General features: G+C 47.1%; 1 protein-coding gene across 2 annotated transcripts in view; it reads right to left on the reverse strand.

The window, feature by feature from the left end:
* ATR (ATR serine/threonine kinase) overlaps window positions 1-17854 on the reverse strand; it is a 122398-nt gene that overhangs the window by 45496 nt on the left and 59048 nt on the right. For both annotated transcript variants that reach the window (XM_066241020.1, XM_066241018.1), the window contains exons 22-26: window positions 17277-17483; window positions 15763-15876; window positions 11729-11844; window positions 4343-4463; window positions 2149-2286 (exon numbers count right to left, since the gene is read on the reverse strand). In XM_066241020.1, the coding sequence (XP_066097117.1) occupies window positions 2149-2286; window positions 4343-4463; window positions 11729-11844; window positions 15763-15876; window positions 17277-17483 (696 nt within the window). The remainder of the gene's footprint in view (window positions 1-2148; window positions 2287-4342; window positions 4464-11728; window positions 11845-15762; window positions 15877-17276; window positions 17484-17854) is intronic.

The following is a 17854-nucleotide window of genomic DNA, read 5'->3' on the forward strand; positions in this document are numbered from 1 at the left end:
TGTAAAAGAGGAGTTATAATGTCAATACAAAAATATGTTTAAATTCTTCTAGGACAGCAGCTTCCCACTGGTGTGCCGAGGCAGGCCGGCTGGAGTGCAGCAAGAACTGTGACAGCACGCAACGCTGACTGTGTAGGCAGGGGCACTGGCCTCTGTCCCCTTCGCCGGTGCGACAGAAAAGTGACAACAGCCAGTGCAACAGCAGCTGTCTGGTGCGAATGGATCAAAACTATACCTGTACTTTTGTCAGACTGGCAAAAATATATTTTTTGCTGCGCTGCAGAATTTTAGTTTATTATGTGTGCCATGAGATGAAAAAGGTCGGAAGCCGCTGGACTAAGAGAAGGCACCGCATAAAAGGCTTGGTGTTTGACCGGCATTTACATCTGGAAGCTCTGCACAGCGGCGGGTGTCAACCCAGGCCAGGAAGAAAGCCGCTCCTGGGGAGGACTTCTGCTGGCTGTGGCCGGCACAGCTGCTGCCCAGGACGGGCACAGAACCCCTACCAGTGAGTGAAAACGGGCAGACACACACCTCTAAGCAAGCAGTGGATAGGAACAGATAATTTATAGAAAAGTAATCCAAATGGCCAAAAAACATAAGTACTGGGAATAATAAAAACACAAGTTAAAACAAAAAAATATCTTTTTTTTTTTAATCTATAATCATGTTGCGTAAATTTAAATGTTTGGAAACAGGAAGTAGTGGCAAGAGTCTGGGAGACGGAGAGACTTGTGACTGCTGGCAGGACGGCACAGGTGTGAGCGTTCTGCGGTCTCTAAGAGAAACGTAAGTGCACACACCACAGAAGCCACAGCTCTGCCCTCGGAACCCACCCTGCACACTCTCAGTGTGAGCTGCCCTCGGAACCCACCCTGCACACACTCTCACAGTGTGAGCTGCCCTCGGAACCCACCCTGCACACACTCTCACAGTGTGAGCTGCCCTCGGAACCCACCCTGCACACACTCTCTCAGTGTGAGCTGCCACGGGGCTCCCCCAGCACCGTCTGTAAGAGCAGAGCACTGGGAAGGATCGTCATTACTACGGCAGTAGTTACGTCAATCACAGCACCAGCTATCAAGTGGGATTATCTTATACAGCACTAACACTAACAAAGGGCGGCACAGTCTCACTGAATGAAAGAAAAAAAGAAGGCAAGTTGCAGAACACCACCTAGGATAGGAAACTATTATAAAAAACAGAACAGAACACACTGCATTAAAAAAAAAGGTCTGGAAAAATATACATCAAATTAATAACAGTAATGACCTCTGAACATAGAGGATTAGAATGGTAGTCCAAGAGTACACTTAAATTTATCCGTATCATTTGAATTTTTACTTTAGGAACATAATAATATGCTACTTATGCTATTATGAAGAATCATTTTTAAAGTGTTACACACTGCATGTTAAAAAACTAAACACAGGCCCTGGCCAGTTGGCTCAGTGGTAGAGCGTCGGCCTGGCATGCAGAAGTCCCAGGTTCGATTCCCGGCCAGGGCACACAGGAGAAGCGCCCATCTGCTTCTCCACCCCACCCCCTCCTTCCTCTCTGTTTCTCTCTTCCCCTCCCGCAGCCGAGGCTCCATTGGAGCAAAGATGGCCCGGGCGCTGGAGATGGCTCCTTGGCCTCTGCCCCAGGCGCTAGAGTGGCTCTGGTCACGACAGAGTGATGCCCCGGAGGGGCAGAGCATCGCCCCTTGGTGGGCAGAGCTTCGCCCCTGGTGGGCGTGCTGGGTGGATCCCAATCGGGTGCATGTGGGAGTCTGTCTGTCTCTCCCCATTTCCAGCTTCAGAAAAATACCAAAAAATAAAATAAAATAAAAATAAAAATAAAAAAAACTAAACACATAAAATATTATTAAATGATTGATAGAATACTCTCCTTCCCCACCTAATTCACAGGAGAAACCACGATCCACACGCTCACGTGTCCTCCTCGAATGTCCCGAGTCTGCTGGGGCGTACAGAACACACACGTTCTGGTTTTCCGCACTCAGCATCACCGCAGTGTTGACTGACTGATTAAAGGTCAAAGGACGCTGCAAGCCTTCAGACGTGGCCGCAGACATGGCACCGACCCCCACAGCCTACCGTGTGGCGCTTGGTGCACAGGACAAACGTGGGACGGGCAGAGCCTCACCTCCTGCTGATCTTCCGGGGTGCACCCCAGCAAGACGTACACCAGAATGTGCGGGAGCAGGTAGATGGTCACCTTGAAGTCATGCTTCATCATGATGCTGCAGCAGGTGAAGATTTTACTGGCGAGATCATGCCGCACCTGTCAATCCAACGGTCGAGGGACAGTGAGTAGCTTTACACACTTTATTCTGCCGATGAATGTCAAAGGGAAAAGTGAGATTATCTATTCCTGTGAGCGGGGACTCTCTCTCACAGAGAGAGGGTGGGGACTCAAGCGGGGAAGAGTCCAGCTAGCTGCCGCTCTTGTAACTAAACGCCCCTAAGTGCCAGCACTCCTGAGACCCTACACGCAGCTCCGCTCCCGGGCTGCCCACGACTCGGCCTAAACAGTCCTCCACCTACAGCTCATTGTAGAATGCGCCATGTTTTGTTACAGATGCACTTCCCTGATTACGGAATATTTTCCTTGGCTAACATTAAGTTTAGTGTATTAATTTTCTGGGCACACAGATGAGAAAAGTAACCAAAAATATGCTCAGGGCCAGCCCATGAAATATAAGGTTAACATATTTAATAAGAAAGAAACAGTGATTAACTATAGGAAAAAAATAAATAGAAAATTAAATTATTGGGAGTTAAGAATAAAATTGTATTAGTGTGACCTAACACAGGGGTCAGGAACCATTTTGGCTGAGAGAGCCATGAACGCCACATATTTTAAAATGTAATCCCATGAGAGCCATTCAACGACCGTGTATATTACACATTATCCAATAAGAATTTGGTGTTGTCCCGGAGGACAGCTGTGATCGGCTCCAGCCACCCGCAACCATGAACACGAGCAGTAGGAAATGAATGGATTGTAATACATGAGAATGTTTTATATTTTTAACGTTATTTTTTTATTATTAAAGATTTGTCTGTGAGCCAGATGCAGCCATCTAAAGAGCCACATCTGGCTCGCGAGCCATAGGTTCCCGACCCCTGACCTAACCTCTGATACACTCACATCACTGTTTGTTCTCTTATAAAACTTTAAAGGCTTTCCTTCTTCAAATATAAACGCATCACTTAAAAAAAAAAAAAAAAAAACCTAAAAAATTTCCACATCTGGAAGTAATTAACATTTTCACATTTCACATTTTAGTATGTTTTTTTTCAAAAAAAACTTTATCCAAATTATCAGATATAAGTTATTATAATTTTAAACACTAACATAAATATTAACTTTTTAAAGAGTTTTGACTTTCAAATTTGCCTTAAAAATTTTCTTGGAACACAGAGTACCTTTTTCTCTCTGCATATGTCAAAATTTCACATCAGAAAACATCAGAAATATGCCTCTCTGCCAGACCACGTGATGGAGCAGTGGACAGAGCACTGACCTGGGATGCTGAGGACCCAGGTTCAAAACTCTAAGGTTGTAGACTCACCTGGCTCAAGCGCAGGCTCACCAGCTTGAGCACCTGGTCACCAGCTTGAATGCAGGATCACTAACATGATCCCAAGGTCACTGGCTTGAGCCCAAGGTCTCTGGTTGAGCAATGGGTCACTGGCTCAACTGGAGCCCACAGTCAAGGCACACATGAGAAGCAATCAATGAACAATTAAAGTGCTGCAACTTTGAATTGATGCTTCTCATCTCTTCCCCTAACTATATGTGTGTCTTTCTGTCTCTCTCTAACTTGCTAAAAAAAAGGGGAAAGAAATACATCTATTTTTCCATGAAATTTCATTTTTTGGAAAATCTGTATTTTTAGTTTGGAGCAAGTTCAGATCATGTATATTCTTAAAAAGGTAACCACTAACAGATAATGTATCTTTTTACTACATAAAGAATCTTTTTATGATGTAATAAATACTAATAAAGTATCAACTTCCTTTTAAACAGTATTTGGCAACTCAAAATGAGCAGACATAAAGTAACAGACATTTTACAAACACACTAAAAACACAGTAATTTGCTTGACTAAACTGGTAACTGCTGGGTAATTCCCTTCTTACCCAGAAACTGTTACTAGTAGCAATAGCAAAATTGTTACTCTCTATTAGTTACATATTTTCTACAGAAACTTCTATCAGCAGCACAAATATTTCATTCACTGCCTCCCACATGTACTACACATTCAGATAGGTGTTCTCATTTCCTTTAGAATTTCTGTTCAGGTAACAAATTCTGAACAGGGCTCTCTTACCTTTGTTATAAGATAACCTGCCCAAGATGCTGACCATTCTGCAAAGTTATTACCTAATTTACTTAAGTAAATTGGCTTCTTTACTCCAGACCAATCTGTTGACTTCTGCGAACTCTTGTATCTGTAATTTTGAAAATTTGTGTATTAAAAATATATTATTAGATTTCTATCTGTTAAGATCTTTAGTAAAAGTCTAAGAAACTATAAGCTATCACTCACTATCCTACGACAGCTTGGCCTTTACTGAAACCCAGTTAAAACAACTACTGTTCTTATATTCTTCTTGATGGTGGGATGGGAGGTCTTTTTTTTTTTTTTTTTTTTCATTTTTCTGAAGCTGGAAACAAGGAGAGACAGTCAGACAGACTCCCGCATGCGCCCGACCGGGATCCACCCGGCACGCCCACCAGGGGCGATGCTCTGCCCACCAGGGGGCGATGCTCTGCCCATCCTGGGCATCGCCATGTTGCGACCAGAGCCACTCTAGCACCTGAGGCAGAGGCCAAGGAGCCATCCCCAGCGCCCGGGCCATCTTTGCTCCAATGGAGCCTTGGCTGTGGGAGGGGAAGAGAGAGACAGAGAGAAAAGTGCGGCGGAGGGGTGGAGAAGCAAATGGGCGCTTCTCCTATGTGCCCTGGCCGGGAATCGAACCCGGGTCCTCTGCACGCTAGGCCGATGCTCTACCACTGAGCCAACCGGCCAGGGCGGGAGGTCATTCTTAACACATAAGAAACACTTCGAAGGACTCCAGTCTGCCTCTTCTTCCTCACTGCTCCTTTCAGAGCCAACCAACTCCCCTCTTACCTTCCGTAAGAAAGGTCTCCTTTGAGTTTCAAGCCCCCCAGGAATGTCGTTCTCTCCTCATCAGGGCATCTACCAACCCCGCTGATTAGCAAACTCACTAATATTGTCAGTACATGCTCGGGGCTTTCTCTCCTCCCCCGTCTAGTCATCCTGAGTGACTTCCATGTCTGGCTGGATTTCTCATCAGACTTGAACCTTCTGATGGTCTTCTCCTCTATTTCTTTATCATGACTCCCTTGCCAATACAGAAAAACTTACCACTTTCAAAATGAACTAGTTAGACGCCTTTCTAGGCCACAGCTTCCCAAATTCCCCTTTCTTTCACCAGCTACTCTTACACATCTGTCCCCCCTGAGGTCTTTTGTCCCTTGACCTAGCTACATCCTCTTCATCACAATCCGTGCCTTTCACTGACTTTCCCTGACCAGTGTGGTCTCCATGGCCCTTCAACCATTCTCTGGGGGACACCCCCTATGCACCCCACTGCCACCCCGTCTCTACCAGCTGGACTCACCTGCCAACCTCCCAGCCTGGGGTCAATCTAAACATCTGCCTCCCCTGTAATGACACCCAGGGCCACTGCACTGAGAAGTGGGAAGGCCACTCGGCTGCTTGTGAGATCAGTACTTCCGTTCCTGCTCAACCTCGGCAGGCCTGTCCGCTGCCCAGGAAGCTCCGGGCTCTCCCCGTTAGCTCTCTCCCGCTCTCCACAGTGACCGTTTCAGTCGCCGCTCTCCGCACAACACCCACCAACCCCACTGCCACCTGCGCCAAGCAGCTCATCTTCCAGACTTCGTGGAGGACAACCACTGCTTCCCAGACTCACATCCGTAACCTTGGCTGAGCTGCAGCCATCCCCTCCTCCTCCCAAGGCAGAGAAGCAGCAGCTGCTCCCTCCGGTCTGACCTCCGACTGGATGTGACGCCCCTCCAGACGCTCCTCGGGCCTGTCTCAGCCCTCACCTCTCTCATGACCTCCACGCCACCTTTGTGCCCACCCCTGAGCAGCAGCACAGAACTGTCCACATGCTCTCACACACACGTGTGGAGCGTCCACATGCTCTCACACACACGTGTGGAGCGTCCACATGCTCTCACACACACGTGTGGAGCGTCCACATGCTCTCACACACACGTGTGGAGCGTCCACATGCTCTCACACACACGTGTGGAGCGTCCACATGCTCTCACACACACGTGTGGAGCATCTCTAGGAGCCTGGGCTCCTTGTCAATCACCAATAAGGTGAGGAAGTGACAGGCGTAGAAAGTGCCCTGTATGCAAGGTCCCCAGCAAACATGTTGGATCTCACCATATCCCAAATTTCTAAAAATTCAGTAATTTCTCAGTTAACCATCACTATTCTAAATCATCATGAATATAATTCTCCAGGTGATTTACCAAGTTTTATAATGAACTTAGCTAGAAAACTACTAATATCAGGGTGCAAGCCATTATTTCTCCCAGGCCTTCTGAAGCAAGAATCAAGAAGTCCGAGCTATAAAAGTGACCTGTCGAGTAACCTGACATCTTGGTGTTTTATACAGAAGCTTTCAAACAAACATGGCTCAACTGCATTAACACTGCCCTCTACTGACCTCGTGGTTTTACGAGGCGACAGTCCCACGAGCAGATCCCAGCCACACAAACCTCCTGAGTCCCACCACTGAGAGATCATCTGAGAGGTCCCTTCAAGCTCCCACATGTAGAAACAGAAGGACCCTAAGAAGTCGTACCGCTTTGCTGAGATCACTCTTACAAATGACCTCTTAAACGTTGCTTCTCAGGAAAGGATAACAAGTGGGCAGCCCTGGACAGGTGGCTCAGTGGGTAAAGCGCTGTCCTGGTACAGCGAGGACGCAGAGTTCGATTCCCAGTCCAGGCACGAACGAGAGGCAGTCGAGGAGTGCACAACGAAACGAAACAACTAAGTGACACAATAAGTGGATGTCTCTCTCCCCCTCCTCCCTCTCTCTCAAATCAATGGAAAATTAAAAAAAAAACAAAAACAAGTAGGCATATAATGTTGGCTTCTTATGAAAAATCAAATTGAATAGCAAGTTTGCAAAAACATTAGTGTGGCAAGCTAGCCCATCCCTCACAGAAAAAGCAAGGACTTGATTCAACAAGCTGGGATTGAAAAAGCATTTATTAAAGAGTATCAGGCAAATATTAGGCACTCTACTAGTTACATTTTGATATTATCTTCATTTCTAACAATGATCATTCAAGGTAAATAAAACTATCCACATTTTAAGACAAAAAAAACCCTGAAACTTGGAAATGTTAAGCAACTTGCCTGATACTTCCGAGCTAGCCAATGCGGAGCCAGGACTCAAACTTAAAGCTACGTGACTCCAAGGGCCAAACACCTCCCACCAGGTCAGAGACTCAGCCTCTAGCAACACAGGCTACAAAATACAGACTACAGAAATAAAGGGTGGAATGCTCACACAAGAAAAACCAAAGTTTAACTGTAGAATTTCATTTTCTATTAATAAAATGTATCTTTAAATAATGCTGCCTATAAAAAATAAAATTATGTTTAAAAGGTTTCTAAATATAAAAATGTATCTAGCAAATCAGAATGCATACTTCAGGCTCTTATAAAGAATTAGTACAAGGCTAGGCATGGTACCAAGGTTCAAAGAATTACTAACTTACCCAAGTTTACATATCCAATTAAGATGTGACCTAGTACCTAAAATTACAGTTTCTAAATAAAAATAACATAATTTATGTGTTTCAGTGAGTCCTAACAAAGTTAATAAAATTAAAAAGGGATGAGAAACCACGTTTTTCCACTGATGGAGGTGGGAGAGGGAGAGAGAGAAGCATCCACTCGTTGTACTTAGTTGTTCCGTTCAGCTGGGGGCTCCCTGGTCCCCTGTTCTACATGCCCTGACCAGGGGTCAAAACGCGACCTCTGGTACCCGGTCGACGCTTTACCCATTGACCCACCTGGCTAGGGCTGAAAATACTATCTTTAGAGTCGAGGAAGAGGTTGATGAGCCCGCAGCAGACCCGCCTCCTACACCCACCGTGGCTCAGCTGGGGGCTCTGACCCTCACACACGAGGCTGAGAAGATGAGAGAAGTGAAGAGAAGCCCAAACCTTGCCAGGAGGTGGGCAGACTAGAGTGGAAAAAAGGGCACTGAAGATGCATGTTAAAAAGAAAAACAGAAGCGGATACAACAGTCGCTTGAAGCCACTCACGCCACGAGGGAACTGACACCTGACACAGCAACTAAATCTCCTCTCGGTGATGATACCAATTTTGTAGGTTTGTAAAAAGCCTGATTCTACCGCGACTGCACGAGCGACAGCCCGGTCAGCAGCGCACAGGCTTCTGGAGAAACAGACGGACGTGCTCAGTGGCCCCAAAGCCTTGAGCAGCGTGAGCCAAACGCACTGAAGTGACGTCATCAGAGAACGCCTCAGGAACAGCACTCCCAGAACCCCTCACGTCAAGGGAGAGGCCGCCACCTTACAGCGTGCGGGAACTATCACCAGTGAGCAGGAAGACAAAGAAGCCAAAAATAGGCAAGAAGAAACACGGACCTCAAACGGCAAACCTTCCAAATTGTCCATCGGAGCTTCAGGAAAGGGTTCTGTAGTTCCGCTGAACCCCCAAAGGTCCCTGCTGACCCCAAAATGAAAATGCTTTTTACTTTTACCAAAAGTAAAAAGGGAGAGTCTGTTGCCACGTGTGGTGACAGTGACGGGGACGGAGAAAAACCAAGCGCATGGGGAGGAGCACTTCGATGGCGGCCCAGGAGAAAGGGTTACAAGGTCCCGGTGTCCCAGGGTGGGGACAGTGGGGTGACTTCTCCATCGGGAAAGTCAGACGACACGGAAGAAGAAAAGTAGCCACCATTCTTCAGTCTGAAAACAAAACCCCCGAAAGCTGTTCCCTGAAGATGATCTATTCGAAACCCATCACGTACAGGAAACGACAAACATGGCGGAGTGCAGAAGCAAGGACGTCTGCACGTGCTGGTCCAGTTCCAGTCTTTATCTCGATCTCAACGCTCTGCAAGAAACTACGGGGAGCAGGCTCCGAAGAGCAGAGCACCCCAGGTTCCCAGCAGACCGGACGTCAGCCCCAGTCAGCTCATTAAGAGCACACAGAGGGGGCCTGAGAACCCGGCCCCGCGGTGCCCGTCAGGAGAGGGGAGGGGCGGGAAGAACCAACATGGAAACCCGGGGCCTAGGAACCCGGCTCCGCGGTGCCCGTCAGGAGAGGGGAGGGGGCGGGAAGAACCGCAGTGGAAACCCGGGGCCTAGGAACCCGGCTCCGCGGTGCCCGTCAGGAGAGGGGAGGGGCGGGAAGAACCGCAGTGGAAACCCGGGGCCTGAGAACCCGGCTCCGCGGTGCCCGTCAGGAGAGGGGAGGGGCGGGAAGAACCGCAGTGGAAACCCGGGGCCTAGGAACCCGGCTCCGCGGTGCCCGTCAGGAGAGGGGAGGGGCGGGAAGAACCGCAGTGGAAACCCGGGGCCTGAGAACCCGGCCCCGCGGTGCCCGTCAGGAGAGGGGAGGGGCGGGAAGAACCGACATGGAAACCCGGGGCCTGAGAACCCGGCTCCGCGGTGCCCGTCAGGAGAGGGGAGGGGGCGGGAAGAACCGCAGTGGAAACCCGGGGCCTGAGAACCCGGCCCCGCGGTGCCCGTCAGGAGAGGGGAGGGGCGGGAAGAACCGCAGTGGAAACCCGGGGCCTGAGAACCCGGCTCCGCGGTGCCCGTCAGGAGAGGGGAGGGGGCGGGAAGAACCGCAGTGGAAACCCGGGGCCTGAGAACCCGGCCCCGCGGTGCCCGTCAGGAGAGGGGAGGGGCGGGAAGAACCGCAGTGGAAACCCGGGGCCTGAGAACCCGGCTCCGCGGTGCCCGTCAGGAGAGGGGAGGGGCGGGAAGAACCGCAGTGGAAACCCGGGGCCTGAGAACCCGGCTCCGCGGTGCCCGTCAGGAGAGGGGAGGGGCGGGAAGAACCGCAGTGGAAACCCGCTCTGCTCCAGAGAGGAAACCACATCTGACGACTGATCGGCACCTTTCTGTGAGCTCTTCGATCTAAAAGTTTTTCTTCTTTTTGTTGTTTACCAGTCTATTATTTAAACTTGCATTTGAATACCTCACTTTGGAGGGGCATAGAAATAAGTCCACTGTTGTCTTTATTTCTCTTTATTAAGTATGTTCAGGTTATACTTATATAAACCTTCTACAAATCAGCTACATGAATTGGTTTTTATAAATATGCCCCATCCTGGCAGGTTGGCTCAGTGGTAGAACGTCGGTCCGGTGTGTGGAAGTCCTGGGTTCGAATCCCGGCCAGGGCACACAGGAGAAGCGCCCATCTGCTTCTCCACCCTTCCCCCCCTCCTTCCTCTCTGTCTCTCTCCTCCCGCAGCCAAGGCTCCACTGATTCAAGCACTCTGGCCCCAGGCACTGAGGATGGCTCAGTGGAGCCTCTGCCTCAAGTGCTAAAAATAGTTTGGTTGTGAGCATGGGCCTCAGATGGGCAGAGAATCAGCCCCAGACAGGGGTCGCCAGGTGAACTCCAGCTGGGGTGCAAGCAGGAGTCTACCTCTCCACCTCCCCTCCTCTCACTTAAAAAAAAACACAAAAAAACATATATATATATATATACCCACACTGTTCCCTTCATAAAAGAATTTTGAGATTGTAACTCTCAGATTTCCTCCTCTGTGCTTATCATGAAGAGTGCCATAGTTCGTGGGATTCAGTCTTTCTTTGCTTTAAAAATAAATGATGAGATATATTTAAAATATTAATGGAAAAATATGAAGAAGATGATCTATTTAAAATAGATCACCTCTGGTAAGCAAAACGAAGATTAAGAGACCAATATTTATTATGGCGACGCTCTGCCCACCAGGGGGCGATGCTCTGCCCCTCCTGGGCGTCGCCATGTTGCGACTAGAGCCACTCTAGCGCCTGAGGCAGAGGCCACAGAGCCATCCCCAGCGCCCGGGCCATCTTTGCTCCAATGGAGCCTTGGCTGCGGGAGGGGAAGAGAGAGACAGAGAGGAAAGCGCAGCGGAGGGGTGGAGAAGCAAATGGGCGCTTCTCCTGTGTGCCCTGACCGGGAATCAAACCTGGGTCCTCCGCACGCTAGGCCGACACTCTACCGCTGAGCCAACCGGCCAGGGTATACTATTTTTTAAAAGTACAAGAAGAAAACCTGTTCATGAGGAGAAATGGCTTATCTAACTGGGGTTAATAAAGACACTGAGACTAGCTTTAAACTTCTATATTAATTACATGTATCAAAAGCTTCAACGAACCCATAATCAACTTAAAGTAGGTTCTTTCAAAGTACCAGGACAGCTGACCATTTTGGAAGTCCATCCTTTTAGCTTCAACAAATGTGCTTAAATACTTATAGAATTTAACCAATAAGCAAACTGTACTTTCATTTTAACAAGATTATAAACTTAAATCACAATGAAAAATACTTATTTGAACATACTAAAAAACTGAATGCTAAAATATCATTGAAGAAATAATCAAGTTACTCTTATAAAGTCAAAGACAAGTGTGTGAAACCAGTTTGAAGGAGTCCACCAACCTGGTGTTCAGGTGAGGCTCCAGGATCTCCCGAACGTGCTCCGGGAACGCTCTCCACAGCTGGGGGCCGGGGCCGTCCACCTGCGCCTCTCTGCAGCCGTAGATGGACAGTAACTCCTACAGACGCCAAGTTCACATTTGTGAGTCCACAGCAACGCAGGGAAGCGTTCACACTCAACAGTCTACCCATCAGTTATAAAAATATTAATACATGGAAAAACACGGAATTGTAAAATTAAGGCTCATGAACTTGCTCAGGACCTTTAATTTCAATGCTTAGAATCAATTTAGGTGACTCAGTCAAGGTCACAAAGCTGGGGCAGTACGTGAACATGCAGTTTATGTTCTATATATAGCATGTATTGAAATAATAAGAGTAAGAGCTATCTGGGCCCTGGCCAGTTGGCTCAGTGGTAGAGTGTCGGCCGGGCGTGTGGAAGTCCCGGGTTCAATTCCTGGTCAGGGCACACAAGAAAGGTGACAAGAAAGGTGACCATCTGCTTCTCCACTCCTCCCCCTCTCCCTTCACACTCTCATTTCCTCTCTCTCTTCCCCTCCCACAGCCACAGCTCAAATGGTTGGAGCAGTTTGGCCCTGGGCATTGAGATGGTTCCATGGCCTCCCCCCAGGCTCTGAAGTAGCCTGGTTGCCGAGCAATAGAGCAGTGGCTCCAGATGGATAGAGCATCGACCTGTAGGGGGCTTGCTGGGTAGATTCGGGTCGGGCACATGAGAGAATCTGTCTCTGCCTCGCTCCTCTAATAAAAAAAAATTTTTTTTTAAAAAAAGGGCTATTTGGAAGAAAAAATAAAAATTTTCTATATTTTCAGAAGTTTAAATCTTAGAATTTAATCTATTTTGAATTTTAATGAAAGCAACTACAAATACAAAACAGTGAAAATATCTCACATTCTAGATATAAAATACTGAGCTTAAAATTTTAAAAATACAATGCAAATGTTAAAGACCAATTTATTCCTCAAGCCCAGGAATTAAATGATCATATTTTACTTTCCTGAAAATAAAACAAGACGCTATACATGAAGAAAAAAATCTTTGTCTCTAATAGCAATCTTGAAAACAATCAAATATGGTTGGGTACCGTATCTTCCATCATCCGTTACTCTTTCCAATTCCACTAAAAATGACCACATGCAATAGCTGTATTCCTAATACTTACAAAATGCGAGTACTGTCTAGCAAAATACGTACTTTATACTTTATTTGGCATTTTAAAATAAAAGTAAGGTAAGTTCAAATACAGCAATATCCAAAACTCACTTTCACATAACGTGAAAGTGTTACTACAGTTTTATTTGAAGCCAGCCTTTTCTGGTGCTTGGCCAAGTTGCTCTGGCTAACAGACAGCCTTAGTAACCCCCCGGCTTCGTTCCAGGACCACGCACACTCACAGGTGCTCACACCCACTGGTGTGCACCGTGCTTCACTTCCCTGAGGAAGCAGCGGCAGCCAAAATACAGCCTGCAGTGTCCGTCCATCCGTCCTTCCCCATCTGTCTGTCCTGCCTCATTCGTCCATCCTCCTCATCCGTCCGTCCATCCTGCCCTGTCCGCCTGTCCGTCCTCCCCCATCGGTCCATCTTTTCTATCCATCTGTGTCCTCTCCCATCCGTCCGTCCTGCCCTGTCCGTCCATCCTGCCCCACCCAGCTCGGCAATGTCAGCACCAGTGTCTCTCTCTCTCTCATCACTAGGAACTGCCGTCCTCGTTCACGAGGGAGCCTCTTCCACTGCCACACTGCACTTCCCATCTCCACCGCCTCCTGGGCCGCCCATGTCCCTCTGCCACGCTGCCCCAGCAGCACAGGCACGCCCTGGGGCTTGTCCGCCCTCCCCCGCTCCTGCCCAGCCACCTGCTCCTCTGCACCACCCTCAACGTGTCTGGGAGGTCTCTAACTCCCCACTTCCCACACATGCTTCCACATACTCGACGAGGCTTTCGGCACTCTGCTGGGGCTGCTCTGACCAGGTCCGCAATGACCTCTAGGTAACAAGCCGAGTCCACTGTCAATCCTTAAACGACAGCTGTGGCCAGCACTGAACACACAGGAGGTCACCTACATTTCCTGAAACGCTTCCCTGTCTTGTGGAACAGCACGTTCTCCCACCTGACGAACAGCTCCTTCCAGTTTCTCTCTTGTTCCGTCCTCCCCGCACTGACCTCACTGTCTGGACCTCAGTACCAGAACCTACGACCTCATCCAGAACCACAGCTGTAAGCAACATCTCAGCAACAAAATAATCTAGCATCTATCTGTCACAGAGACCTCTCACCCTGAATACCAGACCTGAACATTTAATGAAACAAAGAAACTTTTAATTAAAAATAAATAAAATTAAAAAGGTAAAGAAAGCCAAACTGGAAAATTATTTATTACATGTATAATAGACAAAGAGTTAATTTCCGTTATATCCAAATAAATTTTACATATCAACAAAAATAAACCAATAACTAAGAGGAAAATGGGAAAAGATCTAGAGAAAATTCTCAAAAAAGCAATAAATATATAAAAAATATTGTAACTCTCTCATAATTAAATGCAAATTAAAACAGTACCATTTTTCATCCGTAACATTGGCAAAGATTTAAAATTCTGAAGAAAAAAGGATTTGTCATGGGAGTATGAACTTGTAAAAGTTTGTTTTTTTAAATTAAGTGAAAGACAGAGAGGCAGACAGACAGACTTACATGCACCCTGACCAGGATCCACCTGGCAATCCCACTAGAGGGCAATGCTCTGCCCATCTGGGGCATTGCTCCATTGCTCAGCAACCAAGCTCTTCTTAGGGCCTGAGGCAGAGGCCATGGAGCCATCCTCAGCATCCAGGGCCAACTCACTCCAACCAAACCATGGCTTCGGGGTTTGGGGGGAGAGAAAAGGGAGGAGTGGAGAAACAGATGGCGCTTCTCCTGTGTGCCCTGACCGGGAATCGAACCCGGGACTTCCACACACCGAGCTAACACTCTACCCCTGAGCCAACCAGCCAGTACCAAAACTTTTTCTTTATAAAATTCTATACTTGCTCTGAAACACATTTTAATTTCTGGGCATTTATATTATTGACATATCACTTAAGTGCTCAGAAATGTATGTATGTTCTCTAAATATTTTTTTTTTTTTGGTAAAAGCAAAATATTAAACCACCTCAATGTAGCAAATACTGTAATTCCCCATGTATAAGACACACCTTAATTTTGGGGCCCAACATTTGAAAAAAAAAAGTATTACATAAAGTTATTGAACTCTAGTTGTATTTATCATAAAACTCACACAACTCCTCATCACTGTCAGAACTCCCATCCATTATCCTTTCCTCCTCTGTGTCTGATGACGAGTCCCTGTCTTCATAGATCGCCTCATCCTCAGTTCCATCTATGGCATTGGAAATGCCACAACCACTGTATGAGATCCACCCAGTTTCTAGACCCCAAGTTTTTCAGAAAAGAGTGTATCTTATATATGGAAAATACAGGTACATTTCTTAAATAATCATATATTCATATTGAAAATTAAGTCATTGAAGAAAATGAATTGTATTAAAATGGAAGTTACCCAAGACAAATTGTTAAACACAAAAAGAAACTCAAGTTATAGAGCATCACAAGTAATATGATATCCTTGTTTGGTTGAGAAAACATACATATTTATATATATGTAGAAATATTTTCAAAGTACCTTATAATCTCTTAAGAGGATACACTTCTGTACTCTAGGATTTTTATCGTGATCTTGAATTACTTTGATAGTTAAAATGATAGTTAAAAAAATAAGAGTTTTCTATTTTTTTTGGTTTCCCTCTTTTCTAAGTGAGAGGAAGGGAGGGAGATAGACTCCCGCATGTGCCCGACCAGGATCCACCCGGTAACACTCATCTGGGGCTGATGCTCTGCCCATCTGGGGCCGTGCTCTCAATTGAGCTTAAAATAAAACGCGAGTTTTCACAGCACAGAGTTTAGGGCTTTCTGCCCGAGGCCCATGGCACAGACCAGCCCCGTCTACAGGCACGCACGCTCACCTGAATGGCGTATGCAGCGGAGTCCTGGGCCCGGCTGTTGTCTGCATACGCGAGGTAAGCCCTGGTCAGCTCCATCAACAATCCATACGCAAAATTCAAATCTTCTACTCCAGTCTCAATGCAAACAAGAAAAAAATGCATGGATAATTTGTGTAACTTGTTCTACTGAACTGTGTCTTCCCTGGTGAATTTAACTTAGAAAAACAGGAAGGTTCAAGCTGAGTGTGGTGGCCAGGCTGAGGGTAAACACGAGCTGCAGCAGCGGAGCCAGACTCAGGGCTGGGGAGGCTGCTCATACGACAAGCAGAGCCATTCCACTTCTCAGTGACTAACAGTTTGCAGTTTTCTGTTTTTTAACCCTGAGAAAGAAAACTATATATGTCATTCTCTAAATTGCATTCTGTAGAACCCTGGTCACTTGAGAAGCTCCAAGAAATAATTTGAATAAAACTTTCTCTTGGAGACTCACAATGTGTGTGCACCAATATATTAAATGTCATGTTTAATTTTTTTTTTTTAGTTTTTTTTTTCAGAGACAGAGTCAGAGAGAGGGATAGACAGAGACAGACAGACAAGAATGGAGAGAAATGAGAAGCATCAATCATCATTTCTTTGTTGCGACACCTTAGTTGTTCATTGATTACTTTCTCATACGTGCCTTGACCATGGGCCTTCAACAGACCGAGTGACCCCTTGCTCAAGCCAGCGACCTGGGTCCAAGCTGGTGAGCTTTGCTCAAACCAGATGAGCCTGAGCTCAAGCTGGCTACCTTGGGGTCTCAAACCTGGGTCCTTCCGCATCCCAGTTTGATGCTCTATCCACTGCGCCACCACCTGGTCAGGCATGTTTAATTTTTTTATACAAGATTTTCCAAAGTCCTTTGGCCACAGAATCTTTCCTAAATGTACACTCTTAGAACACCCCAGGAAATCAGTTTCCCCTAGAAACACTTAGCAATAGTGTTTAAACAGTAATAGTTAATTTTCCCATTGACTTAGGGAGGAAAGAGCGAAGCAATGTTTCACTTGGCTGTTCCATTTAGTAGTGTACTCATTAACTGCCTCTTGTATGTGCCCTGACCGAGGGTCAAACCCTCGAACTCTGGCACGACAGGTCTATGCTTTATCCACTGAGCCACCCAGCTGGGGCCTGAAGAGCAATATTTAAATAATTAATTAAGTTCTAAGTATTTGTCAGAAGTAGATTAGGAGGCTTATTTTAAAGAACACGGCACAGCACAGCGGGCTCAAACTTCATTCTTGTTGGCAGACGAGCTCTGCAGTAGCACTAAGGGAGGAATAACCGTAGCAGTCACCTACACTGTCTGTGTTAGCGCGGCTCCACCCGGAGAACAGAACGGGCCCCTGGGAAGGAGGCACAGCAGCCCCAACAGGACAGAGAACTCCCGGGCACGCCCCTCTCCGGGACCTACAGGACAGAGAACTCCCGGGCACGCCCCTCTCCAGGGCCTACAGGACAGAGAACTCCCGGGCACGCCCCTCTCCAGGACCTACCACGAACGTGAAGTCTTTGCCGTGGGTCTCGGCGGCCGAGAAGTCCAGCCGGCCGGGGTCCACGGCCCCCAGCTCCCCCAGGCACTCCCCGCAGAGCAGCCGGGCTTGGGGGTGGGCGTCCTGGCAGCCCTTCAGCAGCACCGTCACCAGCTGCGAGACCACGGGATCCACCGTCTCACTGTCTGTCGCGTATTTTATCAGTTTTTCCTGAAAGAAAAAGAAAAAGGTTTGCACGTAGCTTCTACAAACTAGCATACGTTCCTAGCTAAAGCGCTTTCGTGTACTAAGGAACATCTGACGTGGACGACGGAGACTGAACGTGCGGGATGAGCACACGACACGGGGCACAGAGATGTGCCGCAGAACCAGGCACCTGAGGCCTGTGTGGTGACGTTCGCCAGTGTCACCCAATCAAGTCAATCAGAAAAGGACAAAATTAAATTCCCATATCTGCAGTCTTTTCAGCTAGTTTTTGGTAAGTTCACATATTATAGTTCACAACATGTTCCATAGTATTATAATAATTAAGTGTGTTTGAAAGTTTAAATCATTAACCTACTAAACAATGACTGAGTATG

This window comes from Saccopteryx bilineata, chromosome 8 (genome assembly GCF_036850765.1).
Source record: "Saccopteryx bilineata isolate mSacBil1 chromosome 8, mSacBil1_pri_phased_curated, whole genome shotgun sequence".
NCBI classification, from domain to species: Eukaryota; Metazoa; Chordata; class Mammalia; order Chiroptera; family Emballonuridae; genus Saccopteryx; species Saccopteryx bilineata.